Below are 22,802 nucleotides of genomic sequence, written 5' to 3'. Positions count from 1 at the left end.
CGACGCTATTTAATCTTGCCTTCGCCGACCTGCAAGTCAAGATCAAACAGGTGCAATAAGGAGGGTTAGTGATAGGAAGGAAGAAAATATGGACATTGGGATATGCAGATGATATAGTGATGATGGCAAAGAGTGAAAGTGGAATGAAAGCAATGCTCAAAAAATTAAAAAGGTACCTGGAAGAAAGGAGATTAGAGCTAAATGTAGGAAAATGAAAAATGATGAAATGCAGGAGAGGAGGAGGAAGGAGGAAGGAAGAAGAATTCGAATGGGAAGATGAGAAGATAGAGATGGTGAAAGAGTACAACTACTTAGGATATGTGATAAGGAGAAATAACGGAAACAAAAAGCAGATAAAGAAGGTAGAAGGGAAAATAAATATGAGACTCGAAAGACTATGAGGGCTAGGAGAAAAGCTATTTAGTGAAAATTGAGTGTTAAGGATTAACCTGTTCGACGCACTGACGAAAAGCGTGATTATCTACGGAGCAGAAATCTGGGGATGGAAGAGATATGAGGAAATAGAGAGACTACAACTAAAATACATAAAGTGGGTATTAGGATTAGATAGAAACACGTCAAGTTACCTAATACGATGGGAAACAGGAAGACAAGAAATGAAAGAAACAGCATTAGAAAGAGCAATGAAGTATGAAAACAAAATAAGAGAAGAAAGAGATGGCTTAATAAGAAAAGAAGCATGGAGAGAATTAAAGAAAAGGGAAAGAAATGAAAAAGATAAAAAGGGTAAGAAGGAGGAGAGAGAGGAAAGGCTAGAAAAAAATAAAATATATATAGAGAGGGAGGAGGAAGACGAAATGTGAGAAGAGTTTTGGGAAGAAATAAGAGAAGAGCTAAAGAAAAAAGAAGGAATAGAACTAGACGAAAAGCTAGAAAAGTCAAGATACGTAAACGAGTGGAAAGAACTGAAAGAAGAAATGAAAAATTACAGATTAAAGGAAATACAAGGAGACGGAAGAATAAAAGGCCTACAAATAAGGGAAAGGTTTAGGTTAGGTAATGAAACGAGAGGAAACAAGTATTGGGAAAAAGAAGAAAATAAGAGATGCAGAATGTGTATCAAAGAAGAAGAAAATTGGAAGCACATAGTAGAAAAATGTGAAAAAAGCAAAAAGGATGGGAAAGAATGGGAAAAAATAATAATAGGAAGCAAAGAAAAGATAGTGTGGATATTGCAGCTAAAATGGAAAAGAAGAAGAAACGAAGAGGAGAAAGAAAAAGAAAAACAAGAAGACGAAATTTCAAAACCCTAAGGACAGAAGGAAACAGAAGACAGAGACGCAAGACTCGCAGACACATCGAAATATGCAAACATACACACAAACACACACACATGCAAACATACGAGGGTCGTTTGAAAAGTCCGTGCAAAGTCAGAGAGATGGCGCTACTACTGCGTATCAAGGTTATTTTCAGTTAGTGGCATATCTTGGAAGAGCACACACCAAGTTTTAGCCAGATCGGCCAATTACTTTGCGTTTTACATTCGTTTCAATCAAAGAAATCGAGTGGTTGTAAAAAAATGGACGAAAAAGAATTTCGTGTATTGATTAAACATTACTTTTTCAAAGGCAAAGCGCTTCAGGAGATTAAACAGAAGCTTGATAAACATTACAGTGATTGTGCACCTTTGATTAGAATGGTTTATAAGTGGTTTCAAAATTTTCGGAGTGGCCATATGAGCACAAAAGACGCTGAACGTTCTGGACGCCCTGTTGAGGTTACCACTTCAGAAATCATTGATAAAATCCATGATATGGTGATGGCTGACAGAAGAGTGAAGGTGCGTGAGATTGCTAGTATTGTAGGCATCTCGAGCGAATGGGTACATAATAATTTGTACCAACATTTGGACATGAAAAAGCTATTCGCTAGATGGGTACCGCGATTGCTCACGATTGACCAAAAACGAGATCGTGTGAAGTGTTGCAAGAATGGTTTGCAGCTGTTCCAGCAAAATCTGCAAGACTTTAAGCGTCGTTTCATCACTGTAGATGAAACACGGATACATCACTACACTCCTGAGACCAAAGAACAGTCTAAACAATAGGTTACCAAGGGGAAATCTGCTCCGAAAAAGGCGAAGATAATTCCTTCGGCCGGGAAGGTTATGGCGACTGTCTTTTGGAATTCGCAAGGAATAATCTTCATCGACTATCTGGAAAACGGAAAAACCATTTCAGGCGAATATTATTCATCGTTATTGGATCGTTTGAAAACCGAGTTGCTAGAAAAACGTCCACGACTGGCCCACAAAAAAGTCCCCTTCCACCACGACAATGCGCCAGCTCTCGCCTCAGCAGTTGTGGCCGTAAAACTGATGGAGATACGGTTCCAACTCGTTTCATATCCCCCCTATTCTCCAGACTTGGTTCCGTCGGACTACTATTGGTTCCCTAATATGAAAAAATGGCTGGCGGGGAAAAGATTTTATTCAAACGAGGAGGTGATTGCAGAAACGAATTCCTATTTTATAGACTTGGATAAATCCTATTATTTGGAAGGGATTAACAAACTAGAGCAGCGTTAAATTAAGTATATAAGCCTAAAGGGAGACTATGTTGAAAAATAAAAAAGATTTATTAAAAAAAATCTAGCAGTTTTTATTTTTGCACGGACTTTTCAAACGACCCTCGTACACATACACACACACAAAACACAAGTACTAGCAACTACACAAGCGAGAGGAAGCAGGTATTGGATGCAGGAGCAAAAATGGAAAAGAAGAAGAATCGAAGAAGAGAAAGAAAAAGGAAAACAAGAAGACAAATTATAAGATACTAAAGAAAATAAGTGAGGTTGAGGAAAGGAAAGGTAGAGGAAGCAATAGGAAATGAGAGAAAGGTATCAAAGCCGTAACAAGGAGAAAGACAGATGAAATGATTAGCAAGAAAGAGAGCAAAAGCAAAGTAAAGGCAAAGGTGAAAAGGCAAAAGAAAGTAACAAAGGAAGAAGTCGGAAAAAAATAAGCAAGAAAGAGAGAAACAAGAGCGGACAAGGCAAATCTCGGAGAGAGAGAGGAATAGAAGAATAATCAACAAAAAATAGGAAGAAAAGCTGAACAGACAGAAGCAAAAGACAGGGACGCAAGAGTTGCAGACACACCTACATACGTACACATATACACAAAACACACACACATACACAATCAATTACACAAACTGGACACGAGACATAATTGTAATATCAGAAATGAAAACCAAATGTAACATATAAATTGTAAATAAATAAACTATATATTGTTGGAAGTTAATACAAACTACCTATAATCATACTATATAAACTATACAGGTATGGTGACTATGAGGCCCTCTACTTTCGAATGGTGAGGTATGGTAACTATGACTATCTCTACTTTCAAATGGTGAGGTATGGGCTTTATATAAAACACATGTATCTTTTCAAATGGTATTAGATATTCAAGGCTTTCAAGGTTCAAACGAGTCTTTTGTATGTAAAGAATTCGCCCATTTTCCTTTAGATATTAATACTGTTCCAAATGTGCTTTTCTTTGAACCACCGTATCATTGATTTCAACTTCATTTCACGTGTCGTAAAGTGAATATATTCTTAGAAATGTGTCATCATGGTTTATTATGAAGATCTGGCATTTTACCATATAAAAATTTATATTTAAATTTATATATAAATATTTATGTAAAAGGATTGAAAAAGAAATATTTTTAGTATTTTTTACAATATTTATTAATTTATTTTACAATATTTATTAGTGGTTACAAAAAATATTACCTGAAAAGTTATATTGAGAGAGAGAGAGAGAGAAAGAGAGAGATAGAGAGAGAGTAAAAGAGAATGAAAATAGGTACGACTACTTATAATATTGATAGTGGAGGTGTCAGCGGCATCCGAATAGTTGCACCTTCGTGGATGTCGTTTCTCCTCGGTGTTGGTGTTCTCGACTGTTCGACGACTTTGTTCACCGCTGTTTCCATCGGTGACACCAACACTCCGAAGACTTCATCTTCGAAGAGATCACAGTCATCGTCTAATGCTGCCATAAGTTCGTCCAGCGCGTCTTGCCACGGCACATCGTCCGGCGAAAACAATTGTTTCAACAATTCCTCACACTACGCTATCGTCTTCACGCTGCATTTTTCTTCACTAAACTTTACTTCACGACAAAAAAAAATCACAATGACGCATCCTTGCGAGGCGATCGAATTTTTATTCATTTCCGGAAACACTGGCCGCGCATCGATCATTGGTCGAAGAATTAGGAGTGGAAGTGGGAGATTACGCGGCAAAACTAATTTTCTCGCATGCATAAGACGATCGTAATTAATGGTGGGAGTAGCTAAAGCAATTAGTGCGGAGAAAAGACGCGAATGTGTATTAATACAGGATCACGATAGCGCGTGCGCTTTTCTTCACGCAACGGACGAATTGAAGGTGGTAGCAAGCCGCTGGTAGTGACAAGTTGCAGCGAACGAACGATCGGCCCATTTCTGGGCCAGCTTTTTTTTAAGTTGGCGAAGCTATACAATCCCGACAGTTAATTGATATCGTCGATTAATATAAATTTAACCCAGCACTTTTCAGTGCTTAATTTTAATTATAGACAAACTATTTGTTCAATAAAAAAAAATTATATAATTTTTATAAATCAGCACTTTTAAGTGCTATTCAAACGTATGTGCAAATATATCGTAGCCGCAAAGTTAAGTACTAAAAAACAAACGTTTCAAAAAAAAAACAATAACAATTCCAAATTACGAATGAATTCAACCTTGTTTTTTTTATTCCTACACCCCGCCCCTCATTTTCAGCGAAACAAGCAAGTAAGTATAAGGTAAGTATTTTTTAATTAGTTAAAAAATATACTATATTAAAATAGTTCGTTTAATTCAGTGTACAAAATAATACAAAAAATGATAATTTTTTCATAAATCATAAAGTAATAAAAAGTAAGTATGATTTAGAAAGAGCGATAATGACTCAAACAGTAGAGCACTGTCGTATAGGTGCTAAGGAGGCTAGGCTCGATTCTCCTGTATGTCTCTTCTTTTTTTTCTTTTTTTCTTGTTCTTAAATGAATTTTAACGATAAGTCACATCTTTTTTACTGAAAGATTATTACGAGAAAATGTACGATAAATAATGTTACTAATTTTTTTCTTATAGAGTATTAGATGTAGACGATTAATTATTTATATGTACTGTGACGGTAAACGTCAAATTAGCGCTGATTATTTAACTTAATTGCTGTCTGTGAGGGCAGCACCTCCCGGGGGGACAAAATAGGTAACGAAGGGATTCGGCACGCGAGCAGACGGAACGCGCGACAGAATTTGAACCAGTGAAGCCTAGACCATCATAGTGTCCGTCCGCTTACGCTACCGCAACTAACGATTCACGTGCCCTTGACGTCTACACGCATCGAAAAAGCAACAGCCAGTGATCCAGAATTGCAGCCGCCAAGGTGCTACCCAGCTACGAGTTTGAGGTCGGAAAGAGAGAGAGGGTGTGTGAGGTTTCGCCATCGAGGGCGAAACCAGTGTGTGCGCGCATTCGCGACCCGCGAACAATAAAAACAATAAACAACTGTTTCGTGCTGTGCGACTTGTCGTGGTTTTCTCCGATCGCCTGCAAGTAGAAGGTAAGCTGGCCAGCTTAATTTCGCGATCGCGAGCGTAGAATAATAATTTGATGCTAACATTCGATGCGTGCATGCAACGGCTCTAATAACAAAGAGCAGCGAGCGTACCGGCAAAGCGTGTTGTCGACGAGCGAGCGTTCATGTAAACAAACGCGCGGGCCGACCTTTTGTAGATTTTGAGGGATAATAAAAGATCCAATTTATATTACTAACAAGTGTTTTCTTTGAGTCTCTCATATCTTATAGCTTCCACTCACTCCCATTTTAGTATAGGTTATTAACGATTAGTGGTTGACTGACGCATACTTTCTCGTGCTCTCCCGGATACGTAATGAGCATTGATAATTACGCGTGTCCTTTTAATATAATCGCGCGAATATAATAATTAAACGGTTTTACCCCGTTACATGGCGCCCAACGTTAAAGAACCTACAGTGTTTCTGATTGTTCAAAACACCGGTTCTTAATATTAACCTTGCGCTCGGTCAACCAGCGACTCAGGTGGCAGTCAAGTGTTGTTGTGCGCACTCGACACCGAAAGCCACATTAGTAAACAAAGCCTGTTAGGTAGCTTGCGAAGGCCCGCCGCGGCGAAAAATTGTAAATATTAACTGTGAACGCGTGCGAGTGCGACCGAAAGATTCTCGAACGTAAACACCAACGAATTTTGAAAGTTGCCGCAAATAATATTATACCCGTTGGCCCGGGGAAAACTAACACCGGCAATTTTCAAACAAAATTAATTTAATCGAATAATTTTATTTGACATTACATTGTCGTAACGTAAAAGTGTTTTTTTTAATATTATTAAAAGCGGTTATTGGTGATTACGCACAACGCTCGTTACAATATTTTGAATACTAACTCACACAGCCGTACTAACAAACAGTTAGTGCGTCTGATAGGTAGGATAATTATATTGCGTACTAACGAGCGAAGAATCTTTCGGCAAATAATTTAGAAAACGCCGTTGATCAAGCCCAGCGTTGGCTAATAAAATTTTATTATTTTTTCATTCGGCGTACGAATTATAACACAACACTCGCACCCGCGTAGCATAACTGTAATTTTACATAGAATTTAACCGCAAGTAACCCAACAACGAATTATGGACCGCACTCAGACCGAAGTAGAAAATTGGGTATGGACGCTCCAGGAGGAGGAAATCGAAGAATACCTCGACCAGCTGGAGCTCAAAACTAGCGGGAGCAAGCTCTCGAGAGCTGCACGACTGCACAACTGGCTACTCGGCGACTATTCCGCAGCAGATTTCGCGGAAGCCGAACACCAAAACAGCAGTCCAGCCAAAAGAGCCGCCCTACGCTCGGAGCTAATTGTGTCCCTATGCCAGGAACACACAGCATCCGAGCAGGAAGGAGAACACCCGCTAGCCCAACTATTACAGAGTGCGGACGTAATATCGCGAGTTCAAAAAACCGCGATAAACATCGCGAATGCCCTGGACAGCGGAGAAAAATCAAGTAGTAAGAAGGAAATTACTATAACGACCGACGAAGGCTACCAGTTTAAACTACCACCGGCATTCGCAGTGATGATTCAAGACCTTATTTTCCGGTCCAGGGAACATGAGAGGAAATGGGAGGTACAAGACTCACGAAATTCAAATGCGTCTGACCTAACCCAAATAATGCAAGAAATCGTCCAGACCAACATCAAGGTGCAGGAACACATGGACAACCTGTCAACCAGGATTACGGAACTGGAGAATGCCGTACACAAAATTATGCGGCAAGACGAGTCGAACAGTTCCAATGAAGAACCGCAACCCGAAAACACGCGTAGGAGCGTCGCATTCCAGGACACATTCACATGCCATTACGACGCCAGGCTACCCCAGAGCACTCCAGCCGGACCCGGACTGAAGCCCACGGGGGCCGCCGGCAGGACCCCCCGCCGGACGCCCCCTTTCAGAGAGGGTGGACAGCATCAACTTGGTAGAGTTGATACTGAAGTGAACAACCACCCGCCAAGTATGTGGCCATCCCAACAGACGTCAAACCAGCGGTCGACAACAAGGGACGTCGGCCGCGTCGTCCGGGGATGGAAACTCAGGTTCTCCGGAGAAGGCAACGCGAGTATTGACACCTTCTTATCAAGGAGCAGCGCTGGAATTACGGAAGACGAGATGCTCATGGCCGTATCCGAACTACTCACCGGTCCTGCCCTCGTCTGGTTCGAAGCAATGCGCAACGAATGGTTCTCCTACGCGGATTTCGAGGCAGACGCCAGAGCATGGTTTGGGACCAGCAGGCAACAGCAACAGCGCCTGACCAAAGAAGTTCAAGGCCGATACCAGAGCCCAGACGAACCCGCGAATGTATACATCGCGTACATGATGGGCCTAATGAGTCGACTGAACCCAAAAATGTCACACGAGAGCCAGCTGGACCTACTACATGCCAACCTCCTTCCCGAAATCCAGAGCCAAATACGGAGATCAGAAGTAGACTCCGTACGGGCCCTGAACGACCTGGCCACGACGACCCAGAATAATTTGCACCAGCGAAGGACGGAACGGACGATACCGGACCCTCAGTCGACTTTGTATCCTGAGATGGCATATCACCCCCGCACCGACGCGAGCAAGGGTCGTAAAGGGAAAGTGGCATCAATGTCCGGCGACAAACCGGAAGTCAGCGATAGATTGGAACGCATGGAAAAGGTACTCGAAAAGGTGACGCACCAGGACGTCTACACACCGACGCACATTGGTCTGATTTCAAGCGTTGGGAAAAAAATTTTGCTCGAGCTGCTGTTGCAAGCTAGGGACTTGGGGTTGGGCTTAAATTGAAGCTTACGACAAAACGAAGAGATTAGGCTACCGCTTTTTTGTTTATACGTACTAAGGGCAAGTCGGCAAGTACCTGAAGTCAGGCGGTTTTGCACAAAATACAAAAAAATCGAACGATTTGACTGGTTATCCCGAACGGATAATTAGATGGAAAACGAAAAGTATATAATACTTCCTGGTATCATTTCTTACGTATTTTTGTCCGTAGAACACGATTTCATCGTTTAATTGCAGTTTTGACACCAAGAAATACTTTATTTTTAGCTTTTTGAAAAAAAAATCCAAAAAATCGATAAAAAATTTAAAAAAAATACTTTTATTTTACTCTTTCTACTTGGGAAAACTCCGAGAAAAATACATCTTGCATTCCGAAATTAATGTATTTTTGTCCGCTGAACACGAATTTGTACTTTATTTGAGGCTAGGAGGTGAGTAACTGCTTCATTTCTAGATTTTTTCGAAAAAAAGGGAAAAAAACGCGAAACATGATGATAAAAACTTTCGTTTTCCTCGATTTGCTACAAGAAACTCTGGGAAAAATACATCTCGCACCTCAAAATTAGTGTATTTTTGTGCGCTGAACACGAATCTGTACTTTATTTGAGGCTAGGAGGTGAGTAACTGCCTCATTTTGAGCTTTTACTTGAATTTAACGAAAATATTGTTAAAAAGTTTAAAATGAATCTACGTAAATTTGTTATATTTCTATGAATTCAAGTTATTATTTTAATAAGTTTCTTCATCCACTGCATCTTTTTTCAATGTAGGAATAAAGCTCGAACTGCGAAATTAGTATCAACTCGAGCTTGGATTCAAAAAGAAATGTAATATTTTATCTCGAAAGAAAAAAGAAATTTGCGATACACTCGAGTGGCTTTACAATTTTGAAAGGGGTAACTTCCGAAACGTTTTCTTTCACGTATATTTGAGCTTACTTAGAACGTTTTTGAACTTTGATACAAACTATAACGGCGAAAATCTATTCTAAATTTTTGTGTGAAAACAAAAATAAAAATGAAAGTTTGATAATGTAAAGACATTAATTAATTAAATAGGAATAACCATGAAACTTGGAATCTTATTTATTTAAATATGAATGAATCGAATCAAACTATAGTTATATTGCTGAACTCTTATTACTGCATTAGACATTACTGAAAAATGTTCAGTAATATAGGAAATCATATTTGGTTTATTTTGGGAATTATAATATATTTCTTATCATTCTATTGCATAAAAAATATTGTTTGATGTTGCATTTTAAATTTAGTTCTTTTACTGCATGTATCCGAATTGTTCTTGAGAGATGTCTTTTTTTGAGCATAGCATTTAAAAAAAAATGTTTTCTACTTTTCGATAATTTTATTGATTGCTTAAACATCAAATAGGTCCATCAAGTAATATTTTAATTTGCGCAAAATTCATTTTAAAATTAACATATTTTGAAGCCATTTCTTCAAAAAAATCGTTTTTCTTTTTTTTTAGTGTATAAAATCTAGATATGTTATTTTAAAGTCAAACATTTTTATTTTAAATATCTAAGGAGTAAATTATAATGTCATGAGTAAATTTTAAGTCTCCAACAATAAGTATAGATCAAGAGTTATGAGCCAACATATCGGGTAGGGGCATTTTTCAATTACGACTCATGTATAATTTACGATTCATATGAAATAAGTATCAGCATTCATAAAAGATTCGTTTACTTATTATGAGTTTATTTATAACACTTTTGAAATATTAAAGAAAAAAATATTATTTTAAAAAAAGTTTTACAGAATGATTGACTATAAACATACTTTCCACCCACTCACTCTACTTTGTTTACATGCGTGATATAATGTAAACAAAGCGTGGAAGGGCAGTTAATATTGATAACAATAACAAAGATATAATAAATAGAGATAATTTCTAAGTATTTTTTTAAGTTTAGAAGCTGAAAACAATAACACAAATCATTCGTTTTTTTTATTTATTAGTTTATAATATTTCAGTAGCTTCCTAGCTTCTGAACGTAGCACTTCGCGTAACACGGCAGAATGTTTACTGTAAAGTTTAAAGTTAACGATTTGTACAGTGTAATTAAAGATAAAAGTCATCTTGATTTTAGTGAAAGGAAAAGGCTGGTACTGCAACATGTGTCAAAAAAGTTTGGAGTTAAGTGAAGGAAATCTGTGAGATTTCAAATTAGTGAAAGATTGAGGAAAGGGTTTTTCAATCATTATAGCAACAAAATGAATGCAGTAAGAAAGCTAAATAACCCTGTTGAAAAAATCCAGTAGGATTTCCAACTGAAATTTCCAGCTGAATTTCTAGCTGGATTTCACTGGATTTCCACCTGAATTTGACTGGATTTACAGTTGAATTTTCAACTGAATGTAGGTGGATTTTTTATTTCTAAAAATTTAGTAGGATTTCCAACTGAATTTTCCAACTGGATTTCTAGCTGGATTACACTGGATTTCTACTTGAAATCACTGGATTTACAGTTGAATTTTCAACTGAATGTAGGTGGATTTTTAACGCTGTTGAAAAAATTCAGAAAGATTTCCAACTGGATTTCTCGCTGGATTTATAGGTGCAAATACTGCACTGAATGGATTTTGAAAAAAAGTTAGAAATGCAATTAGTCATATTGTTTTCATTTTATTTTAATAAATAAATAAAGTTTTTATTTTAAGTTAATAAATATTGGTTAAATTAATAAATATTACACTCGTAAAGTAACTTCATTTGTTTAATTTCTAGTTCGCAAAGTCATAAGTATATTTTATAAATATACTACATAATGGTAACGTGTACGCCTTTTAAACATATTGAAAATACTTTTCAAAGATAATTCTGTATTTTTATGATCACATTAATATCACACATGAACGAATCATACATTAGTCTTGAAGTATCATTAAACTATTTTTCGATTTGTAATTTAGAGAGGAATATACCTTTTTTAACAATATTTTGAATAATTGTAGTTGAATAAAAAGAAAAAAAGAATTCGCATTATATTATTTTTCTATTAGAAAAATAATCTTGACAACGGTCAAGTGATTAAAATAATGAGTATCCACATAGATGATTATTTTACATTATAAAAAACATTTGGAATATAAATATCGGCTGTGAATAGACTAAAGAGGAACAACTATTACTAAAAGAAAAAAAAATGTTAAAGTACGATTTGTACTTAAATCTAATAATAACTTCTTGCATACATTACTGCACGTTGACTTTTTTGCGCATACTCTGAATGCAAGCATTGATTTCTTCCGTCAAGTAAGAATTTCTTTCAATTGATAATTCTTTCATAGATGGTTTTGCTTGGCCTCTTTTCTTTTTAAAATATAAAAGACATCCTGCGCAAGGAATTATTTATAAATAAATATATATATAATGAGGAACGGTTGGAATGATAATATATGTACGTACTGTCTAAAATATCGAGTTCAAATGAATCAAAAGGCTATCTACAGTTTTTTTTGTTTGGTGTAACCTTCGTTGAGTGAGCTTTGATACATTTTCTTGCACGATCTTCCTCAGAAGGGTACATGTGTCGAAAAATCATTTTCAAAAAGTATTTTGCTTCTTTTCTTATGTATTTTTCCCAATTCTCTAAGGGAATTTTGAGTTGATCAGTTATTTTAAATACTTTTATCTGTAACAGATCAATAAATATACATTATAGATATTTTATTTATATTTCAAAAATTATTTACTATTACTTTTTTGTCAAAGAGAAATCATAAGTTCAAGCACGTGCATAAATAATTGAATATTGAATAAATTAATTAAATAAGTCAATTTAATAGGTTAATTAATATAGGACATTACATAATTACCTTGTATCCATCTTCATCGATGATTGTATTTTTGTGTCCAAAATTCTTGAAACGTGAATCAATTGACGGTAAAGAACTTGCTCCTGTGTTGTTTGATTTATTATCTTCAAAATCATGGTTACTTTTTGCTTTTTCATTAGACTGGGGCATCTTGTGTGTAAATAATTTCTTGGAACTAGAAATTCCTGCTGCTAGTGTTAGAAATTCGGTTTCACTAAAACCGATATGCTGAGGTTTCTTTAATGGTAAGTCAAACGAGTTTTCATCATCAGAATCAAAAATTATCCCTGCAAATAACAGAAAATTTCATTACAACGATTATTTGACAATGTTTTTACTTGTTTATTGATTATTATACTTGCTTTTTCTGGGATTCTGTGACTTGAACAAAATAGGGCTGTTCTTTGGTGATACTGTTACTGATTCATTGTTGTCTTGTAGACTTTCCAACACATTTGAATTTAAAGGTGCAGATGAGTCTTCGATAGGTTTATAATTGTGCTGGTTCTTTATTTCAGCATTACTTTTTTTGGTTACATTGCCGCTAATTGTTGCGGCTTTCGTAAAAACATTTTCAGATTTTATTGAGGAGTACAAATTAATTAATATTTATAAAATTACACTAACTTGATTTTGGAGTTGAACTAAAGTGATTAAGCGTATACAAATTTCTTGGAGCAATTTTATTTTCAGCATTGCTACGTCCTTTAATTCCTACGTTTACTAAACTTGGCGAATAATTTAATTCATCATGTGCATATATAGGTTTCATAGGAGGTGTCTTTTCTAATTGATTGCTACCGTGTCGAATGCTCTGCAAAATTTAATTTATTTACTATCTTTATATAAATACTGATATATAATTACAATATAATTACAAAATACAATACAAAAATAAGAAAATTATTAAAATTAATAATTAAAATGTTATCTTTTACCTCTTTTGACATAAGTATTTCATTCTGGCTTTCAATACGAGTATTGGCAAAATTACTTGCATTTTCATCGACTTTCAAGCTTTTCGATAAAGATAATTCTTTCTTCAAAACTTTACATGACTCTTCACATTGAAGTAATTGAAATTGTAATTTTTCATTAATTATTTTGTATTTTTCAGTTTTCTTTTTTTCAATGATAAGATTCTCCTTATGCCTAAGGCACACTTTTTCCATAGCATCTCGCTCAACAGTCGTAATTTTCACAATTTCTTTTAAAGACAAAATTTGCTCATTATAAAAAGGAGAATTTTCTTGTACTATTTCGATCTTTTTATCATCTACAATGATATTGTTGTTACTTTTTATATCTGTTTCTTGCACTTCTTGTTGATGTAGATCTATTTCCATGTCTGCACTTGTTTCCATAAATTTTCTCATTTTAAAGTTGAAAATTTTTGCATCTAAATTGGTTCTTTGCTGCAGCATTACAAACATCACAAAATAACATAATATCAATACATTTTTTTACTGTTTTTTTAAATAACGTGCTCACTTTTTGATCCAAGATATCTTCTTGCAATTTTTTGTTGTGTTCTTTAACTCTTTTTTTCGTTTCTTTATCTTCAGCGTTGATTTTTTTCTGTTTATCAATTTTTTCAATTGACACGTTTGTGGCATGATCTTTTTGTAGATATTCATCTATAACTGAAGTATTTAAGCGTGGAAAATTTCCTCTTTTGGCCTTGAAATTATATAATTCTTCATCCTCTTCTAAAGAATTTAAGACTGTGAATATAAAAAAATTAAATGTAGTCATAAACTTAGTCTCATTTGATTTTAATACAACCATAGGAACCTCACCTGCTAAGCCCCCTATTTGTACAGGTACTAAATTTTTAACACCCTTCTCATCAACCAGTTTGCACTCATATACTTTCTGCTTTTCATAATCATTACAGTCGCAAGGACGTTTGTCTTGGAAATCAACAACATCCGATATTTTTACAACTGTAATCTTCTTATTATTAAAAACCAATCTGACTTTTACGTGCGTTGGTTCAGTCACAGAACAATAAGTACGTTCAGAGGCACAACTCATCTTTGTAGCATATTTATACCACAGATAGAAGATTCAAGTTTTCTGAAATTTATAAATAGAAAATTTGTCCATTCATTAATAAATATTTAAAAATGAAATATTTTCCAGAAATCACAAAACAAAAAGTCAAAGTATACCTGAGCAAGTGTAAGCGAAGGAACAGCATAAAATTCATTAATCGCCGACCATGCAACTGAGATGGAAAAACAGAGTTAACCCAGTGTTGAATAATTTATTAAGTGAACCGATGAAGGTGCTGAGATTGAACTGAAATAAAATAAAAATAAAGTACTTTTATTAAAACTTTTGTAAATGCGCTAGTGTAAATACATCTCTCACTCACTCTCTCTCTTCTGTGGCGCATCGGAGTCCTCAGGTACCCACAGCCATTAAAACGAAACGAAACCACTCACTCACTCACTCACTCACTCTCTCTCTCTCTCTCTCTCTCTCTCTCTCTCTCTCTCTCTCTCTCTCTCTCTCTCTCTCTCTCTCTCTCTCTCACATGAAGTATTCCAAGAAGCTGTGTTAAAAGAAAAAAGTTGAATTTTCTTAGATATCTATGATATTATCTTAGTGCTATAATACTACTAATCGTGATATGATTTAAACTTTGGTGTTGCTAATTTCTAAATACAAATGTTTTTAATACACTAGCATCTAATACAGCTGTAAATTAAGGCTTCAAAAGCTATTCGATTGATTGAAAAAAACCATCAAACTTATATACTTACAATGTAAAGACTGTTCTTCTTCAACGACTTTCTTTCAACAAATTAACGTTGAAAAAGATGAAATAGCTACGTTGGTTACTAATACCAGTGAAATTTATGGCTTCACTCCCACCAGTGCACCACTAGAATACTGCTGCTGCTCGCCACTGCCTGCATGTCTACACTCTACAGCTACACTGACAATACTCACTACTGCAGTGCTGCCAAACTGTGTCAGGAAAAGAGGGCGCTCATCAACATGCGTGGGAATTCTGAGAATTCAGCTTTGTCTAATAAAATTTGGCGCGTAAAGCATGTATAGTCAGTATATAGGTTCAGTCGCCGACATTCATTTTTGCCTGTGACAGAATCGACCGTTGGAAAAGGTTCAAGCAACGAGTATAATCGCCTATCTTCGTTGATACAAGTATTAACGAACAGTGTTTGTTGTTTTATATTATTCATTCAAGACAACCGTGGACGACCAATAACAATCTATGAACTGCGCAGTAAGTATTATTATTGAGAAATGACAATTATTATTTGTCTGGATGTAACAAACAAAAAAATTCCAATCATACCATCAACATGCAGTAGCATTTATCAAGTTATATCGGAAACAGCTCTGAAAATCTAAGTTTTTTTCATTTTGAAAATCATTTTATAATTCCTCATGCTGCCTGTACACTCCTCTATGCTATATACACTATACAAAAGTTAAACAAAATTATGCTTCTACAACGATAATTGCAATAACAAAATTACATTACATATAAAGCAAAATATTAAGTAATATTTCATTTCTAAATAGTTAACCTGTACATTATAGTTCATTCTTTTATAGGATGAGAGAAAACAAAAGTACTAATGCATTACCATATGAATTAGACATGCATTTGAGTGTAAGATATACCTTAAACAATTGCCTCATCTCCCATCAGAATTTAGTGCAAAGGTGGTGAAAGATTTTGTTTTGATTCCGTTGATCCTCTGTTTTTGGAGCTCCTACTTGGCTAATCTTCCGTACTGCTTGCATTAGCTACATAACTGTAAAAATTTTAATTAAAATGACTTTGCTTGACATTGAAGGTAGAATTATCATTAACTTACTTTATTTTAATTTATTTCTGTTACATATCAACGCCTTCGTCCAATTTTATCAGTAATGAATTCTTCAATACTGGCCACGCTTTGTTTATATGTATCAGTTGCTGGCTGTAGTTTATGTATTGTACAGGTTGATTCACTTAGCACGGATCAGGTATGCTTGGCATTTTTATTTTATAGCTTCTGCTTCAATGAATGCACTTTTGAATAATTTTTATTATATACATGTGCCCAGGTTGCAGGAACATAAGGAAAATAAGAATTTAAAAAATACACAGAGCATGCTACCTTTAATTGTAATGGATTAAGTATGTTCTGAGTTTACTTCTCAAATACGGCCCATCTGTTGGCTGCGTTAAAAAAATAAAATCATACTTAAATAAATACTTATCTGAATTAATTTTTCAGCTGCTCTTAATTAAATTAATTGTTATGGTCAAATTTTATTTTGGACAACACGAACAGGTGTTATTTTGAAGCAAAGTTAACAGCTGTCTTCTGTTATGAGTACTGCTGCGGACTCATGGAGCTGACTGCATGACATTCAACGAATAGAAGTTAGATCTTGAAAGTAAGCAAGCACATACAACAAAATACTTAAGACAGCTCAACATTTTTGTCTTAATTAGCACCTTACGTATATGAAATTGCATAAAAAAATAGTAATTTTTTCAATTGACATACTGAATTATAGATATAATTGTTGTTATAATTTTAGAAGCTTAGGTCTTATACATTTTCACCAATCTTTTGACAATCATTTGTTAATTAAAAAAATTGTTTATCGATATTTTTGTAGTGTAACCTTTTTGGTGTCAAGTAAGGGGATTAAGCTATTGTAAATCCACTATTTCCCAAAAAACTTTTTCAATGAAAAATTGAGCCAACAAGTGAAAAAGCAAGTACTGCAGATTGTACCATATTGACTTTGAGAAGAGCTAAGCTCTCATTAACACCAACATCTATGAATTGTTCAAGTAATAATATAAGCACATTTTTAAATTTATTATGCTGTTATCAATAATTGTATTGAGATGTGGTATTATTCTTTGTAGTTTCAAGTGAATCTAGTGTCATAAATAATATTGGCTATGATCATATGGCTGAAAGTAGTATTGGTGATGCTACAGCTAGTGTACGTAGGTATACTGAGTCTATATACTATGACGATTCCGAAGATGACAGCATTGGCACAGGGGATGTTACCCACTTTATACGTGATTGGCGGCAATCGTCAATATCACTGTATACTGATAGTGGTATTCCTCAATGTTTTATATTGCGCTTAAAGCAGCTTATAACCCATTTCTAAGTACACTATTTCATTTTTAGATAACGTAGAACATAGTATTGGAAATGAGCCAGTCGATATAAACACATCTAACATGGGATCATATATCCACAAGGTAATTAGAAAATAAATTATTATTTTTATATTTTCTCCTAATAATTCAATTGAATGATTAATAAAATCACCTCCTAAATCTCATTCAATTTATAAAATCACTAAAATTTTTATTTTTATAAATTATAAAATTTTAATATGGCAGATTAGTGCAATAGATGTATTATATATATATATATATATAATACATATATATATATATATATATATATATATATATATATATATATATATATATATATTATAAATTATGTTTAGAAAATTAATATTAATGTATTACAATGAGAAAGTGATAGATATATAAAAGAGTGATAATTATCATTTCAATAAATTAAAACATCTTATTTGCAGGATTATTCGTCTTCTGAGAATATTGAAGATCAGTTATTCGATTATACCGATACAGACGAAGACGAAGAAGATTATGAAGATTATCACCTATATAATCAAGAAGAACAAGAAAGCGTTAATCAGTTTGAAAAATTAACAGACTTTTTAACAAAAGATGAATCGAATGAAACAATTGATTCACATTTGGTTGTAAATGTAACAGAAATAATCATAGCTGTTATAGTATTTAGCAAAACCTATTCTCTTCCTCATAGTGGAGTTGCCGATCTGTTTAAAATGATCAATTCATTTTTAGATAAGCCTGCACTGCCAGAAACGCGTTATAAAATCGACAAGCTATTTTATCCAAAAACAGGACAAGAATATCATTCAGTCTGCCCTACTTGCAAGTGTTATGTAGGTGTTTTTAATCATAATATACAAACATTGTATTGTGATGTATGTCAAAAAAATATTAACTTGAAAGATCCATCCTACAGAGATTTTTTTGTAAACATCGATCCCGAAAATGATATAAAGCATCTTATAGAAAATAATGCAGATTATTACTCTAGAATCATCGCTGAAAATAATCAAGCAAACACTGTTATGGAAGACATTCATCATGGAAAAAAATATCAACAATTCGTAGCATCGCTTTTGCCAGAACATAAGAAATCTTACGTTAGTGTGACTTTCAATAGTGATGGATCACCATTGTTTAAAAGCTCAAAATTTTCGGTATGGCCGATCCAGATAATGATAAACGAAGTTCCACTGCGTGTTCGAACCAAAAATACAATTGTTTGTTCTATTTGGTTTGGCCATGATAAGCCAAAAATGACCTATTTTTTACAACCATTTGTTCGTAAAATGAATGATTTAGCAAGAAATGGAATAGAATGCAAACTTAATGGAGAAACAAAAAAACTCTACGTGTATTGCATATGTTCTTGTGACGACTCAGTCGCACGTGCCCCAATGCAGGGCATTTCTCTATTTAACGGTTTTTATGGTGGTTCATGGTACTTGCATCCGGGTGTACGAGTTTTACATAAAACTGGATTTGCTACAAAATATCCACTGTTAGATGAAGTTCCTAAACTCAGAACTGCTCATGAAACTTTTGAGAATATGCAAGCTGCCTTAACTTCTAGAAAACCAGTCTACGATATTAAAAATGCAACACCTTTAATTTATCTAAATAGATATGATGTTATTCATGGTTTTGTGCCTGACTCTCTGCATTGCATCGACAAAGGAATTGGGCCTCAGTTTTGTGATTATTGGTTTCATTCAACTGGTAAGCCTTATTCTTTTGCAAAACATTACATTGATGCTATCGATGAGTGTATAAAAAGTTTAAAAGTACCTACACAAATAGCACATTTGTCTCGCTCGATCAAGGATCGGAAATTCTGGAAAGCATCGGAGTGGTCTAACTTTATTTTATTTTATAGTGTACCAGTATTGTCTAACATTATCCCAGGCTTTGAAAAATATATACAACATTGGTCGTTACTCGTCGAAGGTTATCATTTGTTACTGAAAACCAAAGTTAGCTTAACAGATATTGGAATAGCACACAAGTTGTTCAAAAGGTTCATTTGTTTAACACAACTGCTTTACGGAGAGGATGCTATGAGCTACAACGTACACCAGCTCTGGCATGTTACCCAAAGTACAGCACATTGGGGACCGTTATTCGCGCATTGGGGTTACGGTTTCGAGTCCGGAAACGGTAGAATAATTCAAACAGTTCATGCTGCAAAAGGCGTAATAAATCAAATTTGCAGAAGTTTTTGTTTAAATCAAAGTATTCTGATATTAGAAAAACATCTTGCGCAAAAAGAATATTCATCTATCAGGAATTATATAAACTATTTACAAAATAAAGACGATGTTCAGAAAACAAAAATCGGAAGACAAAGTAGATATTTTGGAAACCCAAAAAATGTAAAACAGGAATATTTAACGCTTTTAAATAGACGAAAAAATGAATTACAAGCTTTTAATAAAATGGTTAAAAATGGATGTGTATTCAAAGCAAGTGAAAATTATAGGTCTGATAATAGATTTGCAATTTTAACTGATAACACTTTCATTAAAATAGAAAAATTCTTAGTTGATACAGTAACTCAAAAAGAATGGACTATTTACAAAAAATTATTCGTTGGAAACTCAGCAATTACTGAAGAATTACATTCGATGAAGAAAATTCACTACACAGAGCAATATCCTGAATTTACTGAAACTGGCAATATTGAAAGAATATGCGTCCACATTAATATTACCAACAATGAATATATTTTACCTTTGCCGAATATGTATTCAAAATAGAATGTAATACTTAGATTTTAAACTAAATGTATTTTTAATCATAAATTTAGGCTGTATACTCTGCATGTGGCTAAAATTTATTTGTTTTTTCGAAAGTTTTCAAATATTTCATATTTCTATGTATATAGATAATATGTATTATTGTTTAAAATATTGACGATTAATTATATTTATAATACGTATTCATAACCATTTTAAATCCATCTATGAAAGACTTATCAATTGAAAGAAATTCTTACTTGACGGAAGAAATCAATGCTTGCATTCAGAGTATGCGCAAAAAAGTCAACGTGCAGTAATGTATGCAAGAAGTTATTATTAGATTTAAGTACAAATCGTACTTTAACATTTTTTTTTCTTTTAGTAATAGTTGTTTCTCTTTAGTCTATTCACAGTCGATATTTATATTCCAAATGTTTTTTATAATGTAAAATAATCATCTATGTGGCTACTCATTATTTTAATCACTTGACCGTTGTCAAGATTATTTTTCTAATAGAAAAATAATATAATGCGAATTCTTTTTTTCTTTTTATTCAACTACAATTATTCAAAATATTGTTAAAAAAGGTATATTCCTCTCTAAATTACAAATCGAAAAATAGTTTAATGATACTTCAAGACTAATGTATGATTCGTTCATGTGTGATATTAATGTGATCATAAAAATACAGAATTATCTTTGAAAAGTATTTTCAATATGTTTAAAAAGCGTACACGTTACCATTATGTAGTATATTTATAAAATATACTTATGACTTTGCGAACTAGAAATTAAACAAATGAAGTTACTTTATTTATTTATTTATTTATTTATGTCCAGAGTAAATATACATTAATAATAATTAATGATATACAAATACATTACATTACATGTAATCCAGCAGAGGAATTTCTTCCTGTACGCTGGTCTGGCATGTTTAATAAACTAAAACTAATACTTAAAACTAATTAATAATTTGTATAAAGATATTCCTAATTTGTTGTTCTAATCCCATGTTCTGTTTAGCATCTGTCTAGCTGTAGTGAAATATCCTGGTGTTGCATTCTTGGTTCTTCTGTAGATGACACGTTCTGTGCTTGTTAATCTTGCTGGACATGTTAGTCCTATTGCGCAAGTTTCTCTATAGTGTGGAAAAATTTCTTTGTGTTGTTTGCTCGAGACACATTTGCAAGTTGAGGTGAACACTATGTCATCGACAACTACAATGTCTAGGTATTGAGGTTGATATTTTAGAGGTGATGCTGAGTTCCTGAAAATTTGTGTTCCTTGAATACCTCTGTCAAAGTTTAACAGGGTTTTATTGTTGCCTAGATAGTTTATGTCTCCATAGGTCATTCTGATACAATTTGGTTGTTCTATCAGTTTTCCAGGGGCTGGCATCGGTTTTCTTGACAGTGCTCTATAGTTATTTTCATATGCCATCTCATCAATGGCATCGAAAACTGTTTCTATGGACATTTTGTTATTACTGTTTATGTTATGTTCTTCGAGTGTGGACTTGGTAAATTTTATTCTGTTAATTTATGTAGCTGTCGTTGTTTTCATATTATTCAAGAGGCTGTTAGCTAGCTTTGTGATCCTGTTGATGTCTTGTGTTGATCCTTTCAGCATTTTTTCATAGTTATACTGAGTGATTCTTTTGTGTGATCTTATATGAGATAAATTGCAATTGTTATTTGCACAAATAAATGTTCTAATATCTAGTATTAATTTGTTATGGTCTACTGCATCCTCATGGACTTCCGATGTCGGATACAGAGTACCATAGAGATCAATTAATTGTTTTATATTTTTGCAGTTTAATCTATTTGCCATATTGGGTTTCCTTTGATCCATTTTTTAAGTTTGTTTTTCCTTGTTGTCGTGTTGCTAATTGTTTTTAAGTCATTAGGTAGTTTATTGTATAACATAATTGCTCTTACATAACTGTTTTTTATGCTGATAGTTAGTGTTCTTTTTGGGTGTTGGATTGAGGCGAATCTTGTTTTTCTTTCTTTTCCAATATATTTGTCCTTAAAAGTATCATAGTGGAATAGTAGAGATTCCAACGAAAAGCATTGATCTAAGTTAAGTGGGTATTCATGTGTCACAAATTAGTTTTTATAGATTATTTTTAGTAATTTGTTTTGTAAGTTTTGTATTACTTTAATTCGACCTGTGTACGCTCCTCCCCATGCTATAATTCCATAGGTCATTATGCTGTGAAAGAGTGCGTAATAGATCATTTTTAATGTACTAGTATTCATTATTTTTGATAGCTTATATAGGACAAAAGTTAGATATTTTGTTTTTTGGTATAGGATTTGTAGATGTAAATCCCATTTCATATTACTGTCAAAAGTAACTCCAAGATATTTTATGTTTTCGACTCGGTGTATTGGATGTCCTAAGATTTCAATTTTCAGATTTTTTGGCGTACTGTCATGATAATTTCCAAATTCCATGTACGATGTCTTGTCTATATTCAAAGATAGTTTATTAAGAGCAAGCCAAATTCCCACTTTTTTTAGATAACTGTTCATATCAGTTTCAGCTTCTTTCCAATTCTTACCTTTAGCTATGATTGCTGTATCATCTG

General features: G+C 34.0%; 2 protein-coding genes across 7 annotated transcripts; one reads left to right on the top strand and one right to left on the bottom strand.

Annotated features, from left to right (window-relative positions):
- Positions 1–11,166: 11,166 nt before the first annotated feature.
- Positions 11,167–16,216, bottom strand: LOC131675608 (uncharacterized). Of its 3 annotated transcripts, none has more exons than XM_058954649.1 (11): positions 16,149–16,216; positions 15,952–16,085; positions 14,463–14,592; positions 14,088–14,367; positions 13,780–14,012; positions 13,227–13,703; positions 12,916–13,102; positions 12,651–12,845; positions 12,289–12,575; positions 11,879–12,104; positions 11,167–11,805 (listed from the first exon to the last, which is right to left on the bottom strand). In XM_058954649.1, the coding sequence occupies exons 4-10, from the start codon at positions 14,323–14,325 to the stop codon at positions 11,913–11,915; spliced, it is 1,809 nt and encodes a 602-aa protein (XP_058810632.1). In that variant the 5' UTR covers positions 14,326–14,367; positions 14,463–14,592; positions 15,952–16,085; positions 16,149–16,216; the 3' UTR covers positions 11,167–11,805; positions 11,879–11,912. The 3 variants fall into 3 exon arrangements, with proteins under 3 accessions (XP_058810632.1, XP_058810631.1, XP_058810630.1); XM_058954648.1 differs by lacking the exons at positions 15,952–16,085; positions 16,149–16,216 and adding exons at positions 14,669–14,848; positions 15,060–15,182; XM_058954647.1 differs by lacking the exons at positions 15,952–16,085; positions 16,149–16,216 and adding an exon at positions 15,060–15,217.
- Positions 15,410–21,039, top strand: LOC131675607 (uncharacterized). 4 transcript variants are annotated; one of them, XM_058954646.1, is made up of 10 exons: positions 15,410–15,547; positions 15,883–16,087; positions 16,202–16,299; positions 16,381–16,453; positions 16,554–16,716; positions 16,945–17,122; positions 17,201–17,404; positions 17,478–17,551; positions 17,902–19,183; positions 19,341–19,571. In XM_058954646.1, exons 6-10 carry the CDS (start codon positions 17,110–17,112, stop codon positions 19,427–19,429), a joined length of 1,662 nt encoding a protein of 553 aa, XP_058810629.1. In that variant the 5' UTR covers positions 15,410–15,547; positions 15,883–16,087; positions 16,202–16,299; positions 16,381–16,453; positions 16,554–16,716; positions 16,945–17,109; the 3' UTR covers positions 19,430–19,571. The 4 variants fall into 4 exon arrangements, with proteins under 4 accessions (XP_058810629.1, XP_058810626.1, XP_058810627.1 ...); XM_058954643.1 differs by having other exon boundaries at positions 17,902–21,039; XM_058954644.1 differs by lacking the exon at positions 15,883–16,087 and having other exon boundaries at positions 15,418–15,547; positions 17,902–21,039.
- Positions 21,040–22,802: the final 1,763 nt, after the last annotated feature.

Source organism: Phymastichus coffea, unplaced genomic scaffold (genome assembly GCF_024137745.1).
Source record: "Phymastichus coffea isolate CEN01 unplaced genomic scaffold, Cenicafe_Pcof_1.1 PCOF00027, whole genome shotgun sequence".
In the NCBI taxonomy this organism is placed as follows: domain Eukaryota; kingdom Metazoa; phylum Arthropoda; class Insecta; order Hymenoptera; family Eulophidae; genus Phymastichus; species Phymastichus coffea.
Note: the sequence above shows the minus strand (reverse complement) of the source record. Positions and strands in the feature narration are given on the sequence as shown.